The 21,863-nt window shown below is 42.8% G+C and overlaps 1 protein-coding gene across 5 annotated transcripts; it reads right to left on the bottom strand.

Moving 5' to 3' along the window:
* Positions 1-287: 287 nt before the first annotated feature.
* MTX3 (metaxin 3) lies at positions 288-19,721 on the bottom strand. 5 transcript variants are annotated; one of them, XM_072137614.1, is made up of 9 exons: positions 19,513-19,716; positions 16,053-16,122; positions 13,294-13,370; positions 9,285-9,377; positions 8,522-8,704; positions 6,279-6,355; positions 5,390-5,547; positions 3,892-3,980; positions 288-544 (listed from the first exon to the last, which is right to left on the bottom strand). In XM_072137614.1, the coding sequence occupies exons 1-9, from the start codon at positions 19,642-19,644 to the stop codon at positions 434-436; spliced, it is 990 nt and encodes a 329-aa protein (XP_071993715.1). In that variant the 5' UTR covers positions 19,645-19,716; the 3' UTR covers positions 288-433. The 5 variants fall into 5 exon arrangements, with proteins under 5 accessions (XP_071993715.1, XP_071993745.1, XP_071993732.1 ...); XM_072137644.1 differs by having other exon boundaries at positions 19,455-19,689; XM_072137622.1 differs by lacking the exon at positions 288-544 and adding an exon at positions 1,000-1,322 and having other exon boundaries at positions 19,513-19,721.
* Positions 19,722-21,863: the final 2,142 nt, after the last annotated feature.

The raw sequence follows: 21,863 nt of genomic DNA, 5'->3' as shown, positions 1-21,863 counted from the left end.
GCCCCCGATTTCCTTCGCGTGCATGCCGGCGCCGATGCACCACAATCCGATCGCATGCGCCAAAATCTCGGGGCAATTCAGGGGAAATCGCCGCAAATCGGAAATATTCGGGTAACACGTCGGGAAAACGCAAATCGGGCCCTTAGTAAATGACCCCCATGATCTTAGTGAATGGCGGAAGCTCCGAATCCTAATCAGACTAAGCACCTCTGGGATCGAGGCGGGACGGGTAAGTAAATGTGCCCCAATGTACATGGTGTAACATTTAGTATAATGCTACAAACAGGTTTCCGAGATGAGTTTATTGCACTTCATATGTTCCCGTAACTATATTTGGATGAGTATCATATTTGCGATTGCCACAAGCAACCACAAGACAGAAGAGGCCCAACCCCGAGTCCCTGACTGTAGCTGGAGAGAGGTAAGTGATCATTCATGGAGTGAGGAGCTGGCTGGGATGTCGGGGTTCAGTAGAAGCGTGAGGCTGCAGTGTTGTCGTAGTCTTAGGACGGTTCTGAGGGCTCCGCCGGAGATTATCATCCATCTATAACACACACACAAACACTTGACTGTAATACAACGATGTACTATATAAAGCAGATCTGTACACAATTCATTACATAAATAAATTAGGCAACAGAAATAATGGACCTTTCAGGGTGCATTCACACGTTCAGTTATTCGGATGCAGTTTTCAGTCCAAACCCGGACTGATGAGGAACATGAGGAGGAACAGCTTCTCTCAATCGTATGTTCTCAACAATTATGATCTACACCTCTTTTTGGCTTCAAAAACTGCATGTGAAAACCCGAACGTGTGAACGCACCCTGAGGAAACATAATGATTGCCATACACACAGGAGACGTTGTAGTGGATGCAGTTTTGACGCATATAAAAGGCTTCAGCCTTGATCACATGCTGAGGTTACACTGCGTTTTAGCAAATGCAGTGGAAACGCAATGCAACTTCAGCATGTGATCAAGGCTGAAGCTTTTTGAATGCGCCAAGAACGCATCAAAACTGCGACGCAATGCATCGTGTGAATGCGCCCTCAAGGAAATACAGCGGCTCAATTACAATATCAAATCATACCTCACCTCGTCTCATCCATAATATCAGCTGCATCAAATAAACTTGAAGGGAACCCATCATAATGAAAACCCTGTGCATGTTATAGAGCAAGAGGAGCAGAGAAGATTGTACATGGTTTCCTTTCTTTAGGTACAAGCTACAAGTGACTGTGGAGGCCAGGTCTCTGGTGTAGCCCCCCATCACTCTCCTTCTTGGTCAAATAGCCCTTACACAGCCGGGGGTCAATGTCCTGTTGAAAAATAAATGATGGTCCAACTAAACGCAAACTGGATGGAATAGCAGCCACTGCAAGATGTGGTGACCATGCTGGTTCAGTATACCTTCAATTTGAATTGAAAGCACCGACCCACACCATCACACCTCCTCCTCCATGCTTCACAGTGGGAACCAGGGATGCAGAGTCCATTTGTTCACCTTTTCACCTCGTTGGAACAAAGATCTCAAATTTGGACTCATCAGACCAAAGCACAGATTTCCACTGGTCTAATGTCCATTCCTTGAGTTCTCTTGTGCTTGTTACCTGACCTTAGCAGTGGTTTCCTAGCAGCGATGTTACCATGAAGGCTGCTGCACACAGTCTCCTCTTACCAGTTGCTGTAGAGATGTGTCTGCTGCCAGACCTCTGTGTGGCAGTGACCTAGTCTCTAATCTGAGCTGCTGTTACGCTGTGATTTCTGAGACTGGTGACTCGGATGAACTTATCCTCCGCAGCAGAAGTGCCCTTTGGTCTTCCTTTCTTGGGGTGGTCCTCATGATGGTAGCGCTTGATGGTTTTGCAACTGCACTTGGGGACACTTTCAAAGTTACCCCAATTATTGCGGACTGACTGACCTTCATTTCTTAAAGTAATTATGGCCACTCGTTTTTCTTTACTTAGTCCTACTGAATAGACTGATAGAATTTGTATTATGGATAGAAAAAATCAACTATCAGCCGCGTATCCACCTGACTTCTGCACAACACAACTGATGGTCCCAAACCCCTTACACAGCTCACAGTAGCCCAGGTGTATGTGACTTTCCTGTAGTCACAGCAGGATCTGTCGTCTCTTTAAAATGTGGTCATCAAGGATCCAAAAAAGCTTCTTAAGTACCTCCAGTCCTTTCGGCTCAGAAAATAAGTTTCTAGTCACATAGACACTTTGTTTATGGATTCTTTCCCTGCAATGACATCAGCGAGGACCCACGTAAAGGATACAGAGGCTTTCTTTCTTTCGTAGTCACTGAAGTCAGGATAATTGTGAAAATAAGTTCTTGTTTTTCGATCATTGGAAAATATGACTCGTCTGGAGGCAGAATATAATGACGGAGGAATGTACAGAGGTAGAAGGCGAGCTTTGTCTGCACAGATCAATCAGATCACCCAATGTATACAAGGACAGATGATTTGCTTCCCTGGACCCATAGTTGTAGGAATTTTGGATTGGGATGATGAAGCCTATGGGTCCAGTCTGTGCCAGTGGACGGTTGTGTTCATGTAACACCTACTTTCTTCCCAGAAATATGAAACTATTTTCCAGATGACCACCCAGAGGGGATTGTGACTTAGGTACAATAGCTTCAGCAGATGTGGACTACTCCGCTCTCCACAAACATTATCCCTGAAGGTTCATCTTACCGAACCTTTGTTTTCTCAAGATTGGCTTTACCAAAGGTCAAGAGTTTTAAGGTTTAGGGGTTAAAAGACATTTAGCCCCTAACAATCACCAGCAATATAAGTTGCCTAGTTGTTAAGGATTCTGTCCAGCTGTTACTCAGGCTCTGAGCCTACATTGATAGTATCTTACACTAGTCGTACAGATGATGGCCCCAAAAAACCTGCAGTTGTGCCATTTACTTATAGGTCTTGTTTCACTAAGCGGTGCCATTGACACATATGCTAATTTCATCTGCTACAATCACAGAAATACCAAATTTATATAGTTTTTATTAACTTTTAACACCTTGTAAAAAAATTCTATCACACCCGTAACTTTTTTTTTTTTTTTAAAGTTTGGTGTAAGGTATCATGTTTGGGGAATTGTAAATTTTTTGTTAAAACAACATTTGGCTGGCGATATAGCAAAGATTTAGACATGGAAATGGAAATACCTAATAAATTTAGGATTTTTAGGAATTTAATTGAATAGAATTTTTATGTACTTTTAAATTCTGATTTTTTTTTACATTTGTTTTACATTTTGAAGTCTGATTGCTAATACAGCCAGTCCAAGGACACCTGATTTACAGATGACACCAAGTTACCACGAACTCAATGCTGGAAATTTTACTTTACTGGAGTTACAGTTACAAAATATACTTGTTCCGACTTTAAATTCAATTTAAAGGAAATCTACCATCCTTACCAAGCATGATAAACCAGGGACACTTACTCATGTTAATCTTCTTAAATATGTTATCAATGGCCTCTTTTCTTGTAAAATCAACTTTTACAACCTAGAAGAGATCCTGGGGGTGTTACCAGAGCACCTCCATGCTGTTACAGTGTGCAGGAGCATCAACCCCCCCCCCCCCCCAACCCCCACTGTGTGATGAAACTTCCTCTTCTGCACTGAGATTACATTAGGCATAGGGGGGGGAGTGCTGGGAGAGCAGTTTGGCAGACATAGCCTAAGGGAAACCCGATTTATTTTTTCCAGGGAGGGGAGACCAAAAGGACAGGTTTTGGCCTCGTCTATTTAACAAGGACCTAAGTAGAAGCTTGATGTATACAATTTTTGTAGAGCATATAATGCAGATACAGTGAAATGAAGCAAATTGGTTAGAAGAATCTATAGAAAGAAGAAAGCAGGTTATGACCTTTTCTATCAGGTTGGACTCCTTATTTACAAGCTGCGTGAGTTTCTGTAAGTTTGCGTCTATTGCTTCCTGGCCAGCAGGAGATGTTCCTACACAGAGCAAGAAGAGACAGGGGTGAAACATACAAGAGAAAGGATTAGTAGGGATAAGAAAAATATATATAGCAAATAAGAGTAAAGATCCGTCTAGGACAGTGATGGTGAACCTACAACCAAGACCCACTTATTTATCGCAAAGTGCCAACATAGAAATGTAGTGATTTATACTCCCTGCTGTCACAGCTTTCATTGCTACCAGCACCCTGAGGACACCAATAAAGCAGAAAATAGAAGAAATTTGGATGATCATTGTAGCTTCCCTCCAGGATCCCATAAACAGGAAGAATTGTCAGGGCCGGAGCAGGAGCTACAATGATAATCCAGATCTGTCCACACCTCCCCACTCCTCCAGTAGTCCCAGGTAGCACAGTCACTTTAAAATATCTCTGTGCACAGCAAGTCCTGAGCTGTCTGGGACTGCAGGAAGATACCTGGAGTCCTCTCTGGTGATGTCCTGGGTGCCCACTCTGAGCTCGTGCCATAGGTTCGCCACCACTGGTCTAGGAGGATGGACGAGAATGTACTGGGAGAGTTAACAAGAACTACAACAATGTGAGGTATTTACTACGTACCTCCAAAACCACAGTCTTACCATTTATGATCAAATAACCAAAACTAAATATATAAATTTATAAAAATATTTCCCCATGTTGTGTCCACAGCCCCCGTGCAGCCTAATCTCTAAGTGTACAGACTAAAATACTCTGTGGTAGTCTTTGAAGCAATCTCCCTTCCATCTGTCCGGGAGTGGTGGATGGAGGTCATGCTACCTACTAAGTCACATAAAAGGGAACAGATGTGTCCCCGCAGTCCTCAGCTACAGCCCTGCAGGGGACAGCAGGGGGATTAGCCACATATTGGCTTTCAGGTAGTTACATTTCAGTAAGTAATGGAGACGCTCCATAATTAAGGGCAAGAGTTCACTTTTTATTATTCCCTAGAGATTAACATTAGAAGGAGTTGTCTGGTCACCAGGGATCTTCTATCCAGCACCTGCTAATTGATGGAACCACAGATCACGAGAACGAGGTTTTGTTGTACCCCTTAAATGAGTAAAGCAGGTGGCTACACATACGCCCTGCTGCTCTACTCATCTCTATGACCATGACAGAAGTAGTCTGTACTGGGCTCTGCTATCTCCATCAGTGCCACAGAGTGATTTGCCCTGTCATTCATCTGGGGTACAGCGGACCCCCATTCTCTTGATCTGCGGAGGTCTATTGATCAGCAAGTTATGCCCTATCCCCTAACTTGCTGTGATTGTAATACCCCTATATGGAGACACTCTTCTTATACATTCCTTCCATAATGCATCTTAAAGAAGGATTCAGACTTTTAAAGAAGGATTCAGACTACAATATTATATAACTTAAGCAATTCTAAGTAAAAATTGTAGGTACCTTCCGTGTGTTCTGTGAAATGGACACAGAGAACGTGGTCGCAGAAGTCACACAAGTTTGGAAGCTGCTTTAAGTGTTCTTGAAGCTGAACCTTGAGAAGACGAGCTTTATAGAGGGGGGCAAGAAAACCGAAAACAAAGGCATCAAGGGTCGTAGGCCTGTAATAAAACAGATGAGATCGTGAATTTGGCTGATCTCTAAGGCTGGGTTCACATCACACTTTGTGCCATATGCTATTAGGACATGTCAGGTGGATTCCGACCCGTCCTTACAACGTATATGCCTATACAGTACAATACGTCATCTGGGAAGTATTCACTAATGTAATGATAAGGTCCTGGAAGGTATACTGGTCATGGACAGTTAGAGATCACATGACCCTAAATCTGCGGCCAGATTTCTATGGACAGAAATGGCAGCTAAGGAAACGAAGTAAAATACATTTCTGAACCAGGGGCTGTACTTTACATATCAAGAAAGCAGAGCAAAACATGTAATAGATGTATATTGATTACATCCAGCCTCCCACACATTACAAAAGACATTAAGTAAAGTGGCCTGTCGCTTTAAGAATTTTTGCAAAGTTCCTTCATTTCACATTAGGCCAATGGTGGCAAAAGGGTTTAGGCCCCTTCCACACTAGCGAGTGTGATGCGATGAACTCGCATCACACTCGCAACGCAAGCTGCCGGGAACGCACGGCCCGAACGCTGCACCGCGGGAGTGAACTCAGCATGTCAGTTCACTCCCGCGGTGCAGCGTTCGGGCCGTGCGTTCCCGGCAGCTTGCGTTGCGAGTGTGATGCGAGTTCATCGCATCACACTCGCTAGTGTGGAAGGGGCCTTACCGTTTGCCACGTATGAATCTTAATATCTTTTCTACAACTCACATGTCTCCAAAAAAGAACTGTGATCTCCCGAGTCTGTTGGAGAGGAGATTCAGACATTCCTTGGCATCTTTATAGATCTGTTAAAACAAACAGAACCTGGTTAATATAGACAAAACTTACAAAATAACCAAAATACATAAAAAATAATATAACCCCTGGTCCCGTTTTTTTCAGTTTTATATGTACTACACAAAACCTGCATAAACCTGAAAAAAAAAGAGGACACACAGATGGAAATCAATGTACTGTGGCCAATAATAGGTCACGCAAAGTTAAAGATATTTGGGTGAAATGGATGGAATATATATATATATTTCTGCAATGCACTAAAATGGCCACAAAACAATATCTTTTGATCTTGTAGGTTTTAGACAACATTGGCAAGAAGTGGTAATAAATGTATAAACATTACAGTAGATTAGATTAATAACCACCCAGGAACATAATATGGTAAATAAGAGGATAACTTCCAACAAATCCAAAGTTCTGCCAGTAAGCAAATACTTCTCCTGACCGCTAATAAAATTGCAAGCTTCTCTATTGTCTTTGGATCCAGAGAGTGGAAACTCTGTACACTATTATGTTTCTAGCAAATTGAACCTGTGAGAGAACACAGTAAACCATGGTAGATCTGCAAAGTAAGACTCTAACATAGAACAAAATAAAAGTGATAAGACCCAGGGGGGGACATGGCATTTTGGTGCCCTGGGCAGACAAGTTTTGGTGCCTCCCCCACCTACCATTAGAGCAAGTGTGTATTTTAACCACTTGCCACCACAGCCCTTTCCCATTTCCATTTACTCCCCTCCTTCCAAATACCATAACTTTTTTATTGTTCCATTTACGGGACAATATGTACTTCCTAGTGGCATCATTTAATATTCCATGCAATGTACTTGGAAGTTGTAAAAAAAAAAAATTCCAATTTCAGTCTAATTGGCAGAAAAATGCTATTTTGTCATTTTCGTAGGGGTTTTGTTTTTAAAGCATTCACTGTGAGTCCCAAAAGGGCTCCCAGTTCTCATGGACACAGATTGCTACCCCCCATCCCTGATGAGGTCACAGGGGATGTTGTTCGGTGACGCACATGTGCCGTCAGCATTTAAGAGGTAGGTTCGCATTTGACTGTAGTGATAAAGAGGAAACACCTACAGGTAGAATTTTATGCTGCCTACCCTACGTCCCAACCCTGATAAGTCCTTTAAGATAAATTGGGGCACATTTACTTCCCCTTCCCCTCGCGATCCCCACCGTACATTGTCCCACGAGGTTTCGGGTCTACCGCAATTCACTAAGACCGTGCGTCCAATTTCCTGCATGTGTCGCTTCCCCACTGAGGTCCGCCGGAGTTCACCTTCTTATTCCTGGTGCATGTAAGTGCTGACCTTGTTAAACAATTGGCTTTTTAAATTCTGCAGTTTGTCCGAATCAGTCGGGTTGTACCATGTCCACGCCCCCGATTTGTGTCGCATGCAAGCCGGCGCCGATGCACAATCCGATCGCGTGCGCCAAAAACCCGGGGCAATTCAATGCAAAACCGAAAGATTCGGGAAATCCGATGGAAATGCGGCATTCGGACGCTTAGTAAATGTGTCCCAATATGTTACTTCTCAGACTAACTCATAATTTGTGTCCATACACTTCTGTTACACAGAACACAACATGCAACTTATCCCTGCAGGGGCTAAATTACCATGTTACTAGGGCTGGGCGATTTTGTCTAGATTAAATTTTGATGACTCTCGATTTTCCTATATATGCCCAATCTCTCTAGGCTTCTAAGCCACATTACCAGACAAAAGAGTTTTTTTTCTTATATAAAAGAAAGCCTTTGATAGTGGTTGTGACTAATATTACAAATTATCACATCCCCCATAGACGGCAATGGCTTCATGGAGCAATACAGTGCCGCAAATGTGCGGCACCGTACAAAGGTAAAAGATAGCACATGTCCTAACTTTCCCTGTGTGCACGGCCCGTATGCTGTGCACTTCTATGGAGAGGGGAGGGGTCACGGCCGTTTGTCTAAAGGCAGCTTAAGAACTACTGTGATTTCTCCATGACAATTAGAATAAGGGCATTGAAATTGGCAATAAGGAGCAATAAAGCAGAGGTACTTTTTTTTTTGCTTAAAAACTTAATTTTTTTAATGGTTTTCCTTGTAGTACTACAGTGTTTCAGGCAATACCTTTGTATTGATGACACCGGACACTTTACCATGTTGCCCGGCATTATGGCATTACCTGAGCTTCCACTTCATTCATGCTGTAAAGCGGGGGCTGTCCTTTGGTCACCAAAATCCGATTCAAAGCTTCTCTATACATCCTTCCAGGCAAGTAAAATCTTAGAGGAAAAGGAATCCTTGAAGCATACCAGGGCCGCGTCACACTGGAATAATTGTCCGGATCAACCCAAAACGTATGCAGCTGGGGTGACGTAAAATAAGAAAAATAATAAGACAAATATAGCTCGGTAGTGTAGAAAATCTGATAGAAGGCAGAAGCTGCTACAGAAAAAATTGATACATTAAATAAATTCAATTAAAGCATTGAATAAAGTGCTTAGTGCAAAATAGTAACAACCTATGATGTGCAATAAATAAATTAAGATGTCTGCTACAGATAGTTCATCCTATTACCTAGAGTACAACCATGAAAGGGAGAGACCAGTAGTGCTATATTTGTACAACGTTGTGTTATTAATTGTATTGTTGCACATTGCACTTTATCACCTTATAATTATAACTTCATTCATTGTTTCAATTCCCCCCTCCATTATTGTGTTAATCTGTATAAAATTATTATTAAATAATGTGGCATCCACCATCCTGTCCCTTCACCGGCTATCTATGAGATGAATCACAGTCTACGGCTCTGTGCACACCTCATTCCAGCCTTCCATCAGACGTGTACACCATGGGCAGGGTGTATGAAGACCGATGGATATGTCCTGCGACAAATATCCCAAACTTGTGCACAAAGCCTACTCATGTAACCCAAAACCTACTATTGCAGGAAGAAGCTTCTCCTCCAGTAGAGCGACGTATGCCAGGGTGTCAGATCCCTCTCTCGCAGATAACACATAGTCTGCATTATATTTCTGTGAATAAAAAAATGGAGAAATATTCAGCTGTAAAGATGGGAGAAATTACACAAGCGTCTAGTAACAAGGCGTCTCCCTAGGAGGTACATGATACCATCTGTTTAGATTCTCAGTTGAGAAAAGACACCAAATCCAATTTCCGCTTAGTAAAGTTAAATTCTACAGTCCACCGACTCAGCATGAAACAATTCATTCCACAACATGGATTTTTCATGAATAAATGATTATTTTGGCTCCCTTGATGTGTATGTTTAGTATGTAACTGCATTTCTCATAGAGGAGTTTTCAGAGATTAAAATATTGATGATCTGTCACTGAATAGATCCTCAATAAGTTGTTGGGGTACAACACCCAGAAAACTCAAATTCTACTTCCCAGACTGTGTCCATCCACATGTAGAGATGAGCGGTCCCTTAGTTTCAGTTTGGGGTTAGGCCTTGCGACCCAGGTGTATTGCCAGATTGGCAGCTTAAAAGCCAAATCCGGGAAATTGATGCCCCTTGCTACAAGCCATGCCATGATTGGCTAATGAGGTGTCCCTTGGATTTGCCGGATTGTGCCTCCCAACCCAAATTAAAACTATGGGGTCTGCTCATATCTCATCACATGATCTGGTTGCACATCAGTCCCAAAAAAGGGAATGCAACTGAGAAACAATACCAAGAACAACCAAGGTACAGACGGTCCCCTACTTAAGAACACTCGACTTACATAAAACCCATAGTTACAAACGGACCTCTGGATATTGGTAATTTATTGTACTTTACTCCTAGGCAACAATAAACAGCTGTAACAGTTATCACAGGTGTCTGTAATGAAGCTTTAGTGTTAATCCTGATTCTTATGACAACCCAACATTTTTAAAATCCAATTTTCACAGAGACCAAAAAAGTTCTGGCTGGGATTACAATGATAAAATATACAGTTCCGACTTACATACAAACTCAACTTAAGAACAAACCTACAGACCCTATCTTGTATGTAACCCGGGGACTGCCTGTACTGTACATTTTCCATTTGGTTCATGCAAGTACAGATTCTCCAACTTAATGAAATTCTGGGGAATACAAGAATTCACATGCTATGGGGATAGATCGACTAACCACACCAGGATTTGGATGTTTGTACAGTGGTTCACCGCTCCACAAGTCATGCGTTTTTACTCCGGCAGAACGGAAACCGTGTAATATTCTATCATTTCAGTGGACCACCACCACTGCGGGCACATCTTCAAAAAGCTACTGTATCCTGCTGTCCTAGTTTAGGAATCCGATCAATTTCTTCTTACTGGTTTACATTAAATGTGTGCCAGTACCCAGTTCAAAGGTATGAGAATTCTTGAGTAAGATCTACAAAACCCACACCTCTCTTACACATATGGGATTCATAGAAGAGTTGCTAAATACTCAGGATTTAGTGGAAATGTGAGAATCAAATCAGTAATAAAAGTAAAGGACCTAGTCTTGGAGTTTTCCCGGAATGGTCTTACATGTTTTACATGGATACCAGAGTCCTAATGACTGTGGAGGTTGTTGAAAGGATGTTTCTAACCTTCAAAGGATGGGGCGTAATGTTTGGCTATGGGCACAGTTGGGTCAGAAAGGCCCAAAGGGTCAGCAAGGCACTTCCAGTGTTACTGTGCACGTTGTTGCCTCGTCCCCCCCCCCATCCCTATGGGGGGACCGCGCTAACAACCAGGTTCACTATTCCTAACATCAAAATAAGCACAACGCATGCAGACGCAGAACGGACCAGCAAGGATGAATGGGTTCAATAGAAATACACTGTAAATACTTTAAGCCGGCACATTTTTAGGATTGCGTTTTAACTACAGCCGCTTGGTTGGTTTCCATCCACAACACCGCCACATTCCTTCTGCACGAGTGTTCATCAAACGGCGGAAAATTTATGGGAACAAATGCTATTAACTAAACATTTTATGGATTACTTCACTTTCCACTGAAGTCAGGTAGTGGACTGGCATTTCCTAGAATACTTCCTACAGATGTTATACGACTGGGGCCACACTCAACAAGCTGCAGGCAGGGGGAAAATTTTCCATCCGGAATTACGGGGTGATCTTATTCCCTTACTCTATAACATCCTACAGATGATGTTGTGAAAGGAGAAATCTCAAGATTATGTTTAGTATGTTGCTGCTGTGCACAAAATACATTTATTAACCTTTCATCTTGTGATCAGATAACGGTCTACAACTACTGTGAAATCACTCTGCTTTAAAGATGGCATTTGTGTCTAAACGACTGCACCCAAAGATGGCGTCTCAGTCTAAAGACTGCACCCAAAGATGGCGTCTCAGTCTAAAGACTGCACCCAAAGATGGCGTCTCAGTCTAAAGACTGCACCCAAAGATGGCGTCTCAGTCTAAAGACTGCACCCAAAGATGGCGTCTCAGTCTAAAGACTGCACCCAAAGATGGCGTCTCAGTCTAAAGACTGCACCCAAAGATGGCGTCTCAGTCTAAAGACTGCACCCAAAGATGGCGTCTCAGTCTAAAGACTGCACCCAAAGATGGCGTCTCAGTCTAAAGACTGCACCCAAAGATGGCGTCTCAGTCTAAAGACTGCACCCAAAGATGGCGTCTCAGTCTAAAGACTGCACCCAAAGATGGCGTCTCAGTCTAAAGACTGCACCCAAAGATGGCGTCTCAGTCTAAAGACTGCACCCAAAGATGGCGTCTCAGTCTAAAGACTGCACCCAAAGATGGCATCTGTGTCTGAGATAAGACTGGAATGTGACCATCCTGAAGTCTTGGTCATCTTGGATCTTCCTATCAAAAAGAGACACAGAAAAAAGCTGGCAATGCTTACTCTCGTTTCTATACGAGTTCCTGTACTTCCTTGAATAAAGCAGAATTGTCTGTGCCTCTAACAAAGAGGGAATTGTACCTGCTTTTAGTCTTGGTGTGATTCTTTATGAATGCACTTGGTTTCATCAATTTGGACAAGAGCAACAACTCGTATAATAAGGGGGTCTCCTCATAAGGAGGTACCCCACTTTAAGATTATCAGCTTATAAAATAAGGGTGAAAACTAACTTTATTTTGAGGGTGGATAAAGGCCTCGCCTGGTAAAGATATCAATTTGTCACATACAGTATTTAGGGATTCAGAGTTAATATAGAAGAGGTCCTCAGTTAGTTTAGGGGAGGCCCATAGGAGAAAAACTTCATCCCTTTACCATCAGTTTATTATTAAAAAGCCCTAAAAAGGCATTGTACACAGCAGGGACAAGCTTGATAAATGTGGGGTCCACTCTGGGGCAGCATGTTATAGAGCAAGCGGAGTCAAGCAGGTTTATATACATAATTGTGGGAAAAGATTAAGTATAAAAAGTAATTTATTCATTTAGACCTCTGCTCACTCTGTGTTAAGGAGTACAATGGGCTATCCTATCACTGACTGGAGACTGTATATGCCACATGTATAGAAAATTTTATTAGTTTTGGATTAGTACCACCCACTGGGCTCCGAAGCCCAGAAAATGTAGGTATTTCAAGGTAAAAGTTACAAGTGGTGCTTCATTTTTTCACGCACATATGTATCACAGTTTTCTCATATCCTCCTGCTCTATAACATACTACCTGCACTTAGGTGACTGTGTACAATATGCTCCTCCAGCTGCTGCTCTATAACATGCTGCCAGCTGATAGCACACCATGTACAATCTTTAATCTAATCCTGTACTTATCCTGCTCTATAACATGCTACCCAGGACTAGACTGCAATTTCCAAATTATGTTTCTCTTTAATCAATAACTTATTTAACATATCTTACCCATATATACTTTATATGAATAATACATTGTCTGACATGCAGAACAACATTCAGGTATTATAGTCATAACAAGGTAGTAAGATATAAAAAAAGCAAAAAGGCAGATATCAACTTACCTGTTTTCTAAAATAGCTTAAAATGTTGACAGGCAGAGCAATAACATCATCCTTGTGTATTAATAAGGGCACTTCACCTGCAAAACACATAATATTTGACTAAGACTTAGAGGGGTTGTCAGAGAGTTGAAAAACATGGCAGATTATTTTATTTATTTTTTTATAAACAGCGCCACACCTGACCATGGTTTGTGCCGGTATTGCAGCTCACCTGCATAGAGATGAATGGAGCGTAGTAGCAATACCACACACTACAGTGGATTCAAATTAAGCATTAGGGTTCACTCTACATATCAGTAAAGCAGAGCAGAACTATCCGGAAATATGTATTGGTTAATTCCCTGATATCCTGCCCCCCACACTTACACACACTTTACAAAAAATAAGTTAAAGTGGCCAACCCCTTTAATTAAACCCCCGTCACAGGATAAAATGTCTGCTTTGATAGATGCCTCTCATCAGCTCATGGGGTGTATGCACCATTGTAGATTGCCAAAACAAGAATCTCACTTCAAGTGAATGGGGCTTATTTACTAAGGGTCCGCAGTTCGCCCTTTCGTCAGATTTTTTACATTTTCGCTGTGACAGGTATTTAACAGGGGATTGTGTTGCACGCGATCGGTTTTTAGTGCCGCTGCGCTGGTTTTCATGCAACAGAAATTGGGGAGGGCGTGCCATCGGACGATCCGACTGATTCGGCCTGAGTGCAGGATTAAATATTCAAATTGTGTCTCAATCCAATGCACTTACATACATACATCAGGAAGAAGAAGGTGAACTCTGTCGGACCTGAGTGGGGAAGCGACACATGCAGGATATCGGGCGCACGATCTTAGTGAATCGCCGCACAGTGCATTATAGTCGGACAATGCACCTTCTAATCAACCTACCAGTATGTTTTGGAGTATGGGAGGAAACTGGAGGACCCTGAGGAAACCCATTCAAACACAGAGAGAACATACAAACTCTTTGCAGATGTTGACCCTGGGACTTGTTTTATCCCAAATATGACAGAATACATCAATATAGTGTATGCTTTCATATATGACAAAGATTCTTGTTCCCGAATCCCCTCCCCCCCCCAATAAAAAAAAGGCCAATTACAAAGAGGTACACTTTAAGCACATCACATGACACGTCTCGGTTCTAATGTACATCTGGAGTTACGGCAGAGCAATGTGCAATAATCTGGAATAGGGGCATCAGAATGACCAGGCGGGTTTAATCAGTGCATATGATAAGGCTCATGGCATCTGTTACTAAGGGTATAACTAGATGTTCTTTGTTTAAGTACCAGACCCTCCAATCGGGAAAGAGGTCACAAAAGCCCCTCAAATCCCTTGTCACCCAAAGAAAACTATTAGCGAGCGTTCTTTCCAGAGTAAGTCATCTCCATGAGAGCGGGATAGTGGATATCTCCTTATACCCTGGTGATGCTAACCAGAGCTTGTATGTATGTTATATATCCCATTCCATAATATATAAAGCCCCCACAAGGCAAGGTTTATCCCCCTCCCATCTGCTCTTCATTACTCTGCAGAAAGCGATTTTCTTCTGCGTTACCTTTGTGTATTAAATAGAAAGATAAGCCACCACATTCTCAAAGTTTAGGTTTATTGTGAACATCCACATGTGAATAATAAACCATAATCCATCCTCATGCCCAAAGGGCTTTCCCCAAAATCTCTAAAATTAAGGTGAATAAGCCCCATGCGTCACATCCAATTCTTCCAGATATTATCTGCCCTTCTACAACATAATCTTTTTACAAGATGCTTTGTATGGACATGTTTTTTTTTTATTATAGGAAATGTACCATCAAATCAAGCATAATAAATCAGGGGTGCACTTACTAATAGATCCAGGCGCCGAGACTGTGGTAATCTTCCTAAATGATGCTAATGATCCAGACAAGTTCTAAGGGGGGCATTACCAGAGCCCCTTCGTGCTTTAGCTGCACATGCTGTTACACTGTGCAGGATCACTTTCCTCTCCCTTCCCACTGTGCCCTGAAACTTCCTCTGCTGCAGTGAGATTACATGAGGCAGAGGGAGGTGCTGAGGTTACAGAAGGGAGGGCTTGACAGTGATTTTAAAAGGAAGGAAGCCATGGATAACAACTAAGATGACCACAGTCACGGTGTCTGGATAAGTAAGTGCCCCTGGTTGTGGCCTCGGAGATGCAGGGAGAAGACGAGCTGCGAGGAGAAGAGGATGCTGGAGTGTGCGATGGAGGTAAGGGTCCGCAGACCAGACTATCAAATATTCGACGATTTCCCATGTGCGTCGCATTTAGAAGGGGTTTTCGGTGCGCGCGATCAGATTTTGGCGCATCAGCGCCGACTTTCATGCAACAGAAATAGGGGGGTGGCCGTCGGGAAGATCTGAAGGATTCGGACCAAGCACTGAATTTAACATTCAAATTTGTGTTGTATTCAATGCACCAGGAAGAAGAAGGTGAACTCGAGTGGGGAGCGATACACGCAGGATATTGGGCGCAGGATCTACGTGGATCGCGGCACAGTGAAGGATCGTCGGGGAACGCACCTCGGGGATTGCGACTTGGACAGGTAAGTAAATGTGCCCGATTGTATTTATAAAGTGACCACCTGCACTATACCCACCGCAACACAAAATTCAGCCCTGAAAGGGGCATTTAGAGCACAGTAGGACCATGCGCCATATCATGCAGTGTCCAACAAAATTAGGTACCTCGGCTTATACTAAAGTATACAAGTTCTGCTTAGTCATTAGGAATACCTTGTGAACTTGCCCAGGTATAATCCACAGGAGTTAATGTCAGTGGGGCGCCACCAAATTTTGCATATGCCTAGAAAACACAAAAATAACAAATAAACAAAAATAAACATCAGTGTCCACAAAAATGCAGGGTTTCTCATCTTACAGTGGTGGGCAACTGGCAGCTTGGAGGCTGCCTTTATGGTCGTCACCCCAAACATAGAAAACCTTAGAAGAGCAACGGAAGATTTTTTTTTGCTCAGATACAGAGAAAGTTATTGGACGTATTGGGAACCCCAGTAGAAAGATGAGCTAATTTTTGGCTTGGAATTTGAGGTGGACGACATCAAACATACTCCTGACCTGCAAACAGATCCATTTCCTTGGACCGGTCACATACAGCTGACCTCATACTTCATATTAGAGATCAATCAGATTTGTCACGTCGGAGTCATCGTTACTACTCCCAATGCCTGCGCACATCTTCACTCAACATAGACACAACACACTTGCATTAAAGTAGGGTTTACTGACATTTGTGTGGAGCTGCACAGGTGCCTATAGTAGAAAGATAAGGTCAAATAGGAGTAGAAAGTTTGAGGCTGTATTCACACCTTCAGTTTTCCACGTGCTGTTTCTGATGTCCAAACCAGGAGTGGAGTGAAAACAGAGGGTGGACAGTTACTCTTGATGATATGTCCTCACCCATTACGATCGACAGCTGCTTTTGGTTTCAAAACTGAATGTGTGAACGCAACCTAAGGTGCCTTCGTAAATGTGCTGTTATTACAATGTAACATTATGTTTACATAGTGCAAATGCAATTTAATTGTGTTTACAATGCTTCACCAAATGCAAGGTGTGAATGCACCCTAAGAATGTATTAGACAGAATCAACCAGTATCAGACACCAATAAATATGGTGTATTTTAAAGGACACCTGTCACATGAAATAATGTTGGAGCTAAAGTTATAAAAGTTACAGAACACTCATATAAACATAATGCATATGCTTAGAAAGGGGCTGGGGGGATGGCTTAGAAAGGCTGCTTTGTTGTGGGCTGTGAATTCATGTGACAGGTGTCCTTTAACACGGTCTAGACTACCATGAGGAATCTACCACCAGAAGTAGATCATATGGTAGATTCCTCCTGCCTGCCTCTCTATAATCCTTATTTTACAAATCCTAGAAACTAACCAAAAGTTTTAAAAATTTTAATAAAGTAATATGTAAATTACCTGCAGAGGCTACTGGGGCGTGGCAAGGCAGAGGCTACTCCACGCCCCATTAGCCTTTGCAGTCCCACCTCCTAGCGTGTCCTCTTCATGCTTACGGCCATACACAAGCACCAGCCGCGCCGCTGGCTTTCTATGGAGCTACTGCGCATGCAACTGTGCCGGGTTGAGCAAGAATTGTGCATAGTGCACAGCGCACGCACACACACACATCTATGCTCGACTCGACACTGGAGCATGTGCATAGTAAAAGCAGGAAGATTGGACTCCATTCCTCCATTCCCCAAGAAGCTCGAGTCCAGTACCATATGTTGGGATATAATATTCATACAGCCCAGGGCCCTGGAAGGGAGCACAATACAAGCGCGTGCTGTCCTTCCAGCTTTATCTCTGCTCCATGAGAACCAGCTCCTTTATAAAATAACTAATAAAATCTCACAAGTAATAAAACACTGAATACAATCAGTAAATATCAGATTTATAACATGTAACAATCTTCTTCCAACTTTCCTATCTGCGCTGTGCTTTGTAACAGCTCTTACTGTGTACACAGTCACCTCCATAACAAACACCACGTCTCACACATTGTTCACAGGCCCAGATATATGACATTGTCCCAACCTCGTTCAGACTGGAAATACTGGGGCAGAACTGGCAGAGAACACAAAACTGAAAAGAAAACCTATAAAACATGTAATATACGAGTACAAGGTTATAGAAATCTCACCACATGATAAAAATATATACAAGTCGGAAGTCCCAAGACCCAGGAACAAAAAAATGACTTATCTACCGTAAATACCCAACAAGTAATGAGTGAGGAGGGGGGGCTTATCTTTTGAGGTTCAGATGCCATCTTGAAAGCCGCCATACAGGAGCAAGGGCAAGTTTTTTTACATTGTGAAGATAATCATGTAACATATCAACAACTAGAATGCTCTCAGAAATCAGTTACTTCTATCAGATTTGTAATATTTCTTATTATTCAAAAGTTGAAACAACAAGGGGGAATGTTCCCTGTGATGCACAGCTATCTGATCAGGGGCATTACTACAATGGTAGCAGCCATAGTAGCTGCTACGGGGCCTGCAGTGTTAGGGGGCCCCAGTGACAGATCTGTGAAAGTGTATATATATATATATATATATATATATATATATATATATATATATATATATATATATATATATATCAGTGTATAAATGTGTGCACATGAGTGTATGATTGTGTGAGTATAAAAATATGTATATTTTATGATGGGGTAGGGGGCTGTGGGGCCCTGCCTCATCCTAGTTGCAGTACCCCCCTGTATCTGATGTGTTGTCCATGGTGCTGAACACAGGACTGAAGGCGCTGGATCCAATCATTAGGAGACTATACTCTGTAGTGACAGCCTATAAACCTCCACAGATATTGCACATCTCATTCTGGAAATTGATGTCTTAAACGATTCTGCTCTTTGATCTGCTACATGGATCACCTTCCCATTAGGAAAAACTTCCCCTAGATCCAATATGGCGGCCGTGTGTTCTAGTTATGGCCTAAATAACAGACCCCTCTCCACATAAAGGGATATTCATATATGTTGTTTTCCGTTTCATAGAAGGGTTTCGAGTCCCTTTTGGCTGACCCTGGCACATGTTATCCCTTGGATTTGTGTAAGATGCTCCGTAGTGGATCAGCACAAGGATCAGCCCCATAGCATTGCGCTTCTGTGGCAGCAGAAAGATCACAACATGCAATGTGTCATGAGAGTCGTGAACCATATTCTATAAAAAATGCACCTAAACCTGAAGGAAAATGCACAGTGTGAATGTAGCCCTAGGCCGGGGCTATAGCTACACACCAAATGTGAAGATTTACTGCACTTCTCCTATTGCTGTGGTGACCTGGGGATGGGGTCAGTTTATTCTTCAAAATATTAAAGGAGTGAAGAAGATCCCTTTAAGTCTCCAGGTAGGTAATAACACACCTCCATGACACTGGGTGACCTTGGTGAGATTACACACAGCATTGCACACCAGGCCGGGGATGCAGAGCATTGCACATCAGGCCGGGGTTGCAGAGCATTGCACATAAGGCCGGGGTTGCAGAGCATTGCACATAAGGCCGGGGTTGCAGAGCATTGCACCTGCACACCCCGGGTAACCACATAGCATCATCTCCAGGTGGTCACGTGACTCTTACCAGCACAGCAAGGCATTCGGGGTGCACGGAGGGCAGCCCCCAGTCACCTCCCCAATACCTCAGCTCCATCACGGGGAATCCCCGGGGCAAACCGGCCACAACAACCGAGCGTCGGTCCGGAATTTCCTGCCGGAGACTCAGCCTCACTCCACGACCATCCCCCGGAGGGGGCGGAGCCACATCTGCACATAGCAATCTGCAGGGCGAACGGAAAAGGAGAACCCCGCCCACTACGGGTAAAGCCGCATAGGTAAACAGTCACAAGCCCCGCCCACTCACCGGGACTGTGCGCCCCGCCCACTACATTTTGCTCCCCGCCCACCTCATTTACGTCATTTCGGTAGCTTCTGCCTACAGGCGTAATACGGAGCGTGATATTTTAGCCGATGACGTCATGACGATTTTCACACATTATTTTGTCACTGGGAAATATAATGAAATCTCATTCCCTTATTTTTTTAGATGTTATTTGTTCATTACTGATGTAAGGCAGAAAGTAGTCAACGAGTACGTGAAAAGAACTGGAGGCCATCATAGTGCGATCAGTTCTCTACGCACGTGTTTCACGGAAGTAGCTCAAAGTGGTGAAACTTCTGACATAGGGCGGCACGGAGGCTGAGTGGGTAGCACTTCTGCCTTGCAGCGCTGGGGTCCTGGGTTCGAATCCCACCCAGGTCATATCATCTGCAAAGAGTTTGTATGTTCTCTCCGTGTTTGCATGGGTTTCCTCCAGGTCCTCTGGTTTCCTCCCACACTCCAAAAACATACTGATAGGTTGACCAGATTGTTAGCCCCATGGGGACAGTGAACAATTTGACATGCTTTGTGCAGCGCTGTGTAATCTGTAGGCGCTATATGAATTATTATAACTGGGATAATACAAGGATTACAAAAACTGATCTGCGGATATGACTAGGACTGAAATCGGAGCAACCATTTCCTCCAGCAAAAAAAAAAGTGCATTGTCTAAATCGCATTTACTTTTATCCTACCGTATTACGCTGTGTAAAACAACAAAATAGAAAACATTACAGGTTATTTTATTCTTTTGCGTTTGCCAGAAACAATTTCATCAGGTGCAAACAAATCCGAACATGTATCATAAGGTGCGATTGCCCATGGAAGGACGTTCTGAGATGTTTGTGCAGTGGATATTGATACCATTGGAAATGTTATTGGTCTTTTTTCAAGTTTCTGGGTCTCATGTTTTTCCCTGAGCTTCTTAAATTCCATAAATTCATGAAATAATTTGTTCATCACCATTATCCCTGTGTATTTGAGCTACGGTGGTCCCCTTTTATAGATAAGGTGATGCTGGTTCCTGATGTATTGTAGAGCAGTTTCATTTTTTGTAATGTGTGTGTAAGTGTGTGGGGGGCTGGATACTAGAGGATTAACCAATGTACATCTATTAAAGTTTAGCACCACTTTCCTTATATGTAAAGTGAAGTACAGGAGTTGGATCTCCATCAATCTGAAATTGATGGCCTATCCTATTTGGTCCAAGAATCCTATACATTTGGTACAGATTGTATTAAGACCCATTGGTAACATCATTTTTGCACTCTGCACCCCAACAGAAAAAAATAATTTTTTATTAAACAAGAAAAACTGAAATATCACATGGTCATAAGTATTCAGACCCTTTTCTGTGACACTCATATTAACTCACTTGCTGTCCATTTCCCTCTGATCCTCCTTGAGATGGTTCTACTCCTTCATTGGAGTCTAGCTCTATTTAATTAAACTGATTGGACTTAATTAGGAAAGGCACACACCTGCCTATATAAGACCTCAAAGCTGCCCAAAATGAAACCGCCCGAAGAGCTAAGAGACAGAATTGTGGTGTGGCTCAGATCTGGCCAAGGTTTGAAAGAATTTCTGCAGAACTCAAGGTTCCCAAGAGAACAATGACCTTTATAATCCATAAATGGAAGAAGTTTGGGACAACTACAACTCTTCCTTGAACTGGCCACCCAGCCAAACAAAGCAATCGTGGGAAAGGAGCCTTGACGAGGGAGGTAAAGAAGAACTCCAAGATCAACGTGGCTTAGCTCCAAATATGCAGTTGGTAGATGGGAGAAAGTTCCACAAAGTCACCCATCACTGCAGCCTCCACCAGTCAAGTCTTTCTGGCTGAGTGTGCCAACAGAAACCTCTACTCAAGACATATGAAAGCCGCATACAGTTTGCACAAAAACTCATGAAGGGCTCCCAGACTATGAGAAATAAAAGTCTCTGGACAATGAAATGAACATTTAACGTTTTTACAGCATCATGCTATGGGGGCAGGAACAGGACGACTGGTTGTAATTGAAAGAAAGAATAATGCGGCCAAGTACCAAGATATCCTGGATGAAAACCTCTTCCAGATGCGGTGGACCTCAGACTGGCTTAGGTTCACCTTCC

Source organism: Engystomops pustulosus, chromosome 1 (assembly GCF_040894005.1).
Source record: "Engystomops pustulosus chromosome 1, aEngPut4.maternal, whole genome shotgun sequence".
In the NCBI taxonomy this organism is placed as follows: Eukaryota; Metazoa; Chordata; class Amphibia; order Anura; family Leptodactylidae; genus Engystomops; species Engystomops pustulosus.
This window is presented reverse-complemented; position numbering and strand designations above follow the sequence as displayed.